Below are 8808 nucleotides of genomic sequence, written 5' to 3'. Positions count from 1 at the left end.
AGTGCCATTGCATATTTGTGATCGTCTAGTTATCTGTGTTTTTTGGAGCAGGTGCTCACTTAGACTTCTGGATCGAAACTAGCCTGCGAAATCTCGGCGATAGTACTCCGTAGTCTAGCAATGTTCTCCTTCATCCTTTGCTCATTGGCTGAATTACCATCACTTTCGTCTACACCAAATATTTGTAGTGTCCTCGTGTGGTTTAGACTTCTTTGTAGGGCTGTCTTTGTTCATCTAAGCTCCAATATTCCGTACTTTTTACTTAGCCTTTACCACCTTTTTTTAACGTGATTGCTGGTGGCAGCACTTTTCTCCAAGCCAAACTCCCCATTTTCTTGATTGTCATCATCTGAATTGCTGTCTGACTGTCTACCATGGCCTGCTGCCGTAGACTCATTTTATTTCGCTTCTTGTGTGGATACCAGTTTTAAGGTTCATCCATGTAGTGCATGGTGGGCTTGATATATCTGGGTTCTACGACTGTAACAGTCTCCAGGCCGCCCTGTTCTTACTTCAGTCGCACGTTGGTAAGCCGGTGCTTGTATTTGTGCTTAAGCAGTGTGACATAGTTAGGAGGATCTGATTGGAGCGAGTTTACCTCGTGGGGGGATGGCAAGATTCATCTTCTTGTGCTAGATATCTTCCTGTCACTGAGGCCTTAGCTCCTTGGGGAGTTGAAGATGGTGAGTCATGCTTTAGTCTTCTCCATCTTCCTTATTGTAGCTTTCTATGAATTGCCTGGTAATGATGTCGGTGTGACACACGGTTTAGATTTTTTCATGGCTGCTGTAGAATCCAGGTAATGTATGTCGGTTGGCGATCACTTGTCGAAATGGCTTGTTCTTATAATCAATCACGGCTCATTCCTAGTTCCTCTGAAGCTTTTTTTGCCATGCCTCACAAATCATGCTCTACTTAATGAGAAGGTTTGGTCTTTGCACCCTCTATAACGCTCTTCTACAGTCGTTCTGCCTCATCTGTGGAGAATGTCGGTCTCTTCTGTAGAGTCGCATATGTTAGAGGCGGGTGTGATGTGCGCAAGGCTGCGCTTTGGGAATCTTGTAGGTGTAGGCAGGCCTAAGTGAATTGCCGTCGATAGTTTTTAGGTTTCTTGTATTCTTGCTCTTCTTTTGAAAGAAGCGAAGACGTCTGATTCTCTGATGTCAACACTCTCGAGGGACTATTTGCTTCGGATCCTTTGATCGGTGTCATTCAAGGCCCTGGTCTAGTTGTTATATGGAGCGGAACTTAAATGCGAATCCAGAAGTTGTTGCAGCTGTGTTCCTGGGCAGGAGACTTTCCAGTTCGTTGTGTCCACTTTTTGATGGCCTGCGTGCTACTTCGCACATATTGTAATGTTCTAAGTTCCCACTGCATCTATTGCCTACATTTTGGAATGCTTCCTCCTCTTGTTTGGATCCAAGTGTCGCTTTGGCTAATTTGTGGTCCTGTGCCGACCTCCTCAGTATTCCACGCCAGAATTGATCGAGTCGCCCTCGTTTAGAGGCAGGCTCCTTGATGGGTGCTTTGCTGCTCGTTGGAGATGCCGCGCCTCCCGCTCCTGCCTGCGTTTCTAGAATTTGTGTCGGCTATATTCTTTTTCATGGGAACGCATTGCTTACTTCTCCCGCTATAACTTAGTTAGTGCCTCGCACTCGCTGGCTGCGTTAGTATAATCTTCTCGAAATCTCTGCAGCTTTGGCCTGCTACCGCTTCAGTTCCTTCGTACTCTTTTCCCTCTATCCGCTTCTGAGCTCGCCATACGCTCTTATTCTCCCCTTCGGCCGTCTCTGCATAAGATGCTCTTGGCCTTGTCAGTCCCGTTGGCTTGGCATGTACTGGTTTTGTTGTGACACCTTTTTTTCCTATTTTGGGCTAAAGGAATGGAGATGGTCCCTTGCCGATGGTTTTCCCGAATCTCTGTTGTTCTATTCTCTTCTTCCATGTTGGTTTCCCACTGATGGGCTTTCGTGACTCTCTGCTTTCATGTCTCTCCAAGCGAATAACAGCAGCGTAGATCGTGTACATTTAATTCATTGATTTTCTGATAAGTTTAGATGGTTATCGGTTGTCATGATATTGAGTCGGGTGCCTGATTTGCTTTTCAGCTTTGACTTATTTGTGCGACGTGATCTGCGCCTTGTTGAGTATGAATCTTTTCAGGCTTCTGCGTTTGATCCACGGGGGGGCGCGAGTTTGCCTGAGTTTCAAGCAGCTTTAGTTTTAGAGATTCTCGATTCTTCCATATCCACTACTGACTTTTCAGCTTCATTGGTATCCGTATGCTGCGGTCATTCCGTTGTTGTTCAGCCTTGGGCTCTGGGGGCTTGTAGCGTCTTTCAGGTTGCTCTTTGTGTTAGTGGGGATAAGTCGTGTTGCGGTGCCATTATTCTTGCTTTCGTACAGCTTGCACTAATCTGTTCAAGTTCAGTATCGGGAGTTCTTGTCTTAATAATCTGCCACTCCTTTTTTCGGTATTAGCAAGATATCTTGAATTGGTGGCTTGGAAAGATGTTTTGTGTCCATTCCTGCCTCGGTCAGATCGTAGTGTGTGTATTGTTACCTTTACTACCCCGCCTCAGTGTTGTTTCCTCTCTGGTGCTAAATAATAGGACCACATCACATCACTTGTATTTGCATCTTTTTTGTCCACTGCGTTTCCTTGTATTTGTTGTTGGTTATTTTCTGTGCGTTGTCGTCGGACTGTCTGCCTGCGGCTCCGTCTCTGTGCTCGCTCATCTAGTGCCAACTTAAGATTGCGATCTCGGTCCGCTTCTGTGTTGCTATCTGAAGCTTGCGCTGTGCGCCACGCCTGCTTTAAGGTTTGCCGGACCTTCAATAAGTCCGATTTTTCGACCTTCTAGGCTTCGTTCGGCGATCATGAGGGACGCGCCCTCTCGGTTGGCCCGCGCGAACGAGCGAGCTGGTATACTTTCGGTATTGGCTTATTCATTATGCGTAATGATATCTTACTATTTAACCATAGTTAGGGCAAACTTTCCTGGACGATCAGGGCACGTTCCATACGTCCGGCTGCGGACCATAATGTCACAGTTATCGGGAGTTTCGCTACTCTAGATCACGAGAGCGGTATTCGTTTTATCGAAGACACATCTCTATCCGGCGGGTTGCCATTCATTATTATGTTCAATCCTCATTTATTTTATTTATTCTTTAGTTTATTATATTATTGCTTATTATTTATTTCATAAGCTAGATCACGACATTAGCCGGTCGCTTCCTGGCATTAGCCGTTGTACCAACCTGAGAGATAGGTATTCATCTTCGTCTTCTTCATTCTTCTTTTGTCATTTCTTATCATTATTAGTCTATCATAACAATATATCTATAGTAAAGGTTCTCTATTTTGTGTGAGTGATTAGGATCCGGGTATATGGGGCGGCGTTGGCAGACACTTGAGAACATTTATCTTATCCAAATCCCGAAAACACAGTCCAGTAGCCAAATGCATAACCTTTTGCAATGAAAATAACTTCCTACGTACTGTTGGACTGCCCTGCTCGCTCACACGCACACGTACAACACAGGCAGACACGCACGCACGCGCTCACGCGCCGACACACACACACACTACACTGCGGGCCATAGAGCATTTCTTACGTGCATCGTGTTGTGCGCTGCGTCGCGAACTGTGCAGTGCATGATGTTGCGTGAGGTGGCCGTGTGCGGTGGCGTGCGTCCTGCTGTGCGGCAGTGCGTGCTTGCCGTGCGTGCCGAACGGCGTGTGCGTGTCGGCGTGAGTGAGTGCTGCGAACCCTACCAGAGTCCAAGGGGCTCTCGTCAATCCCAGCAGACATTGTTTGTACCTATCCAGGCTCTTCAACACCTGCCGTGTTGCTAGGGCCCATCACCCATGTACGGCCTTGCCATCTCGCTACGAGTCTCGCTCAGTGCCCTGCAGCGAGGTCATAACGAGGAGTATTTATCGATTATTCGATCCATTCGACGGTCTTGATCTCTTTTGGTTCTCGGTTCGGTATAACCGTTTAGTAACGGCGTATACAAAACCCCACCCACACACACACACGCCCACGGACGCACACACACACCACACACACACCACACCACACACACACACACACACACACACATACATTACATACCATACATACATAACACACATACATTATCATACACGCACACCAACACACAATACACACACACACACAAGTAACAACAAACAACGACACACACACACACACACACACACACACACACACACACACACACACATCCCCCCACACACGTACCCAGCTCTAGCTTGTAACCCGTCCCCCGCAGGCATGCAGCATCTTGTCAACAACCTTGGTGACATTGCTGGCAGCGACGTATTTCGTCTGCCAGCCCACTTGAAAAAAATCCTCCGTCCTGCAATTGATTTAATATATTACAGGGCCCCCAGGGGGCGCGGCCGTACGCCAAGGGGAGCCAGCCATTATACCAACGAGAAAAAATGCGGTTGTCAATAATGACAATGATGACAATGATGACAATTAAGACAATAAGCAATGATGACAATGAAGACAATGATGACAATAATGACAATGAAGACATTGAAGACAATGATGACAATGAGCAATGATGACAATGATGACAATATATATATATTTAGTAGGAGATAACCCCACATCGTCGCAACCTTTCTGTTTTATTATTGGAGCTTATTATAACTATAGTTATTATTATTTTTATTATTATTATTATTATTATTATTGTTGCTGTTGTTGTTGTTGTTGTTGTTGTTGTTGTTGTTGTTGTTGTTGTTGTTGTTGTTGTTAATGTTATTAATGCCTGGTTGTTCGGGCAACGGTAAAATTTCCCAGACATATAGGTTGGGAAGATATGCTCATAGTTATGCTCAAACATATCTGATATTATTTGAAATGATTGACACTATAACAATATGATAAAATATAGCACAATACGATCAATATGATATAGTATTATTTTTATTATATTATTGCATTATAATTATAGATTATAATTATAATAATCATACATATATTTATTTATTTATCATAAAAATTAAATTATTAATTACTTATATTATAGAAGAAGAATTGCATTATTATTTTTTTACTTATTATTATTAGTTTTACTTTTTATTTTTAGTATAATATTATGTAGTATGCGATTTTACTCTAAGTTTACCTCGGTCTAACGTTGAGGTCCTTATGAATGCTCCAGTCGCAGTTGTTGGTGACATTATCCATGCCCGTTGCCATGGCAGTGGTGAACGCTCGACTTGCATTAGTCTCCGAAAGACAGTCGCCGAAATAGTCCTAGAGAATGATGCGCGTAACAATGTATAGTTATAGCTATTTATATTGAAAAAACTAAGTTAAATTAGATAAAGTTATTTCAGTTAAGTAAATAATACAATTAATTTATTAGCAATTTTGTAGGTCATTATTTATACAGGCCCGTAGCCAGCTTTGTATTGGGGGGGGTTCGTTTTTAAATGTTGGCAATTTGCCTCGCAGGGGCGTGTACAGGATTTGTACCAGGGGGGGTCTAAACCGTAACCCGAAGTTGCGAGCACGCGAAGGGGGGGTCTGGGGCTAAATTTTTTAAAATTACACCCCCTCAGATGCGTTTTCTGCGCGAGCAAGGTGGGGTCCGGACTCCCTGGACCCCCCCCTGTACACGCCCCTGCTCGGGCGCGAAGCGACCAGGCGAGGGAGCCAAGCGACCGAGCGGGGGGAGGGTGCGGGAGGGGGTGTTCACTGTTCACGCTCCCGCACGATGGAGATTTTGCAATTATTACACAAAAATAGAGCGACCTGAGGTGAAATTATAGCAAATGTTCAAAAAAAAAAATTTTTGGCTTGGGGCCGCCGGGGGGGTTCGTTCGAAACCCCCGAACCCCCTGGCTACGGGCCTGATTTATATACTTATTTATTTTATTTCATTTGTTTCTTATTTATTCGGATTTTTCTACTTTCTTTCTTTCTTTACTTTATTTGTTATTTCTCATTCATTCTTCGTTCAATCATACATTTATTCACTCACTGATTAATCAATTCATTCATTCATTCATTCATTCCTTCCTTTATTCATTCATTTATTCATTCATTCATTCACACATTCACAGATTCTCAAATTCATCCATCTATCCTTCCATCCTTGGCGCCACCTTGACGTGACCCTGACGTGACCTTGACCGGCGCTTACCTGTATCGTCACGTAGTCGGCGACACGCAGCGCTGTGTCTCCGTGCTCCTTCCCGGACGACGTGTCGCTTGCGGACGTCCATGGCGCCCATGGCGATTGCCGTTCCAGACGGCGGAATCAGAATGTAAGAGAATGGTCGTCAACGACCTCGTCGTTAGAGATCGCTCCGTCGCCTGCCGGACCGTCAATGTGTGGAGAGAATAATTTATTATATATATATATGTGTGTGTGCGTGCCGTGCGTGCGTGCGTGCGTGGCGTGTGAATCTTTCTCTCTCTCTCTCTCTTGCTCTCTCTCTCTCCCTCTCACTCTCCATCCTCCTCTCGTTCTCCTCCGCTTCTCTCTCCTCCCTCCCATGTCTTACCTATCGGACCGACAACACGACCAGCTGGTAGCTTTGCCTCCAGTATCATGGCGCTGGACTGGTTGCCATGCATACCAAGCGCCTGCCAATCGTCGCTGTTCGCACGGATCTCATCCTGCAGCGAGATACGCCAATAATAATAATTAATACAATAATAATAAATTAGTAATAATTTGTAATAATAATAATAAAAGACGAGGAAGAAGAAAAAGTGGTAGAAGTAGTAGTAGTAATATTAGTAATAGTAGAAGTAGAAAAAGAAGAAGAAGAAAAAGAAGTAGTAGTAGTAATAGTAGTAATAGTAGAAGTAAAAGAAGAAGAAGAAGAAGAAGAAGAAGAAGTAGTAGTAATAGTAGTAGTAGTAGTAGTTAGTGAGTAGTAGTAGTAGTAGTTAGTAGTGGTAGTAGTAGTAGAAGAAGAAGAAGAAGAAGAAGAAAGAAGAAGAAGAAGAAGAAGAAGAAAAAAGAAGAAGAAGAAGATGATGATGATAAAGAAAAAAGAGAACAAGAACAGAGAGCATGAAGAATAAGAGAAACTAACACACATACCAACATAAATATGCATATACACACACATATATATATATATATATTATATATATATATATACATATACATATACATACACACACATATATATATATATACATATACATATACATATATCATTATATATATAGTATTATATTATATATACATTTACATATACATATACATATATAAATAAATAAATATATATATATATATATTATATGTACATATATAAATACAAGCATAGATATATATGAATCAACCCGCACTTACCTTGAACACGAGGAAGACGGACAGATTAGAGTAGTCTCCGTCGAAGTCCGGGCTGGCCGCCTGAGCGACGTAGAAGTCGGCGAATCCGGCGCTCGTCGACCACGATCCGTACTTAATCAGCTGTATGCTGCCGTCGTCGTTACGGCGCGTCTTTGACGACAGCGGGTACCATCCATGGCCGCCTGTCACGTGACACGAAGCGTGAAGCAGACGAACGAACCTACGATCGTGTTAACGCCGTTCTATTTCTAACTGATTTCTACATACTAATCACTAAGCTGTATATATTTATAGTATATATATATATATCGGTGAGTTGTATATGATAACAGTTATTATATACAGCTTAGTAGAGTAGTATTATGTGGCGGCGTCGCTTTCTCATCGACCCTGGATTGGCTAACCGGGGTCCCGGAAGCGAAGCATGAAAAGACTACCTATCACGTTAATGCGGTTCTTTATAGATTAAGAATACCTTTTGCGTTAGGATATTCTTAGTCTATGGTTCTATTTAATCATAGCAATATATTGAGACACACTAAGTCTACCTAAGTAATGTTTTGCTAGTATTATTTCTATCAGAAGTAGATAATAGGGAATTATAGGGAATAATCCCTATATATTATCCCTAGGGAATTATCCCTATAATCCCTAATATAAATAATAGGGAATAATCCCTATTATCTACTTCTGTTTCTATGTAATTAACGGCAGAGGAGGAAGAAGAAGCAGGGGGAAGGTTGCTATCCATGAAGGAAGGGAAGGTAGAGAAGGAAGAAGGAAGAGAGGAATGAGGTATAGAATGAAGAAGAAGCAGGGGAAAGTAGATATAAATGGAGAAGGAAGGGAAGATAGCGAAGGAAGAAGGAGGAGTTCGAGGATGCGGGGAAGGGAAGGTAGTGAAGGAAGTAGGAAGGAGGTAGATGATGCGGGGAAGGGAAGGTAACGAAGAAAGAAGTAAGAGGATGCGGGGAAGGGACAGAGAGCTGACCTGTGGCTGGGTCACTATATACGAGTGTGCCAATTAGCACGTCCTTGTCCAAGCGTTGCAACACGTCTTGTACGGCAGCGTTGTCATGGTGACGCATCAGCAGAGCAGCGAGAGCAGCCGAGTGCATGACTGGAATAGAGGTTAGAAACCTTGCAGCAGCGCTAGAGTAGTCGTATGTCATATATATATATATATACATTATATGCATATATATCTCTTGGCCTGCATACAATCATTCAAACTGTTTTTGTTAGAAAATTGTTTATCTCTTCACATTTTGTTTCTCTGTTGGACTTTATCCTTAGAATTTACTAAATATATGTGCCACAATTTGTTATACAACTTCTTCCTACGCGCTTTTCTCCGGGCAACGCTGGGTATCCAAGCTAGTATATATATATGTGTGTGTATGTGCATGTGTGTGTGTGTGTGTGTGTGTGTGTGTGTGTGTGTGT

At 43.0% G+C, this 8808-nt stretch overlaps 1 protein-coding gene and 1 long non-coding RNA gene across 2 annotated transcripts; both read right to left on the bottom strand.

The window, feature by feature from the left end:
• Nucleotides 1-4315: 4315 nt before the first annotated feature.
• LOC106817120 lies at nt 4316-6246 on the bottom strand. The gene is made up of 3 exons (XR_001394998.1): nt 6196-6246; nt 5173-5303; nt 4316-4389 (listed from the first exon to the last, which is right to left on the bottom strand). It is a non-coding gene; the product is annotated as an uncharacterized LOC106817120 (long non-coding RNA).
• A 49-nt stretch (nt 6247-6295) lies between these two features.
• LOC106817119 lies at nt 6296-8480 on the bottom strand. Its single transcript, XM_014821767.1, has 4 exons — nt 8354-8480; nt 7363-7544; nt 6560-6674; nt 6296-6368 (listed from the first exon to the last, which is right to left on the bottom strand). The coding sequence occupies exons 1-4, from the start codon at nt 8478-8480 to the stop codon at nt 6313-6315; spliced, it is 480 nt and encodes a 159-aa protein (XP_014677253.1). The 3' UTR covers nt 6296-6312.
• Between the last annotated feature and the right edge of the window lie 328 nt (nt 8481-8808).

This window comes from Priapulus caudatus, unplaced genomic scaffold (genome assembly GCF_000485595.1).
Source record: "Priapulus caudatus unplaced genomic scaffold, Priapulus_caudatus-5.0.1 Scaffold1600, whole genome shotgun sequence".
NCBI lineage: Eukaryota > Metazoa > Priapulida > Priapulimorpha > Priapulimorphida > Priapulidae > Priapulus > Priapulus caudatus.
Note: the sequence above shows the minus strand (reverse complement) of the source record. Positions and strands in the feature narration are given on the sequence as shown.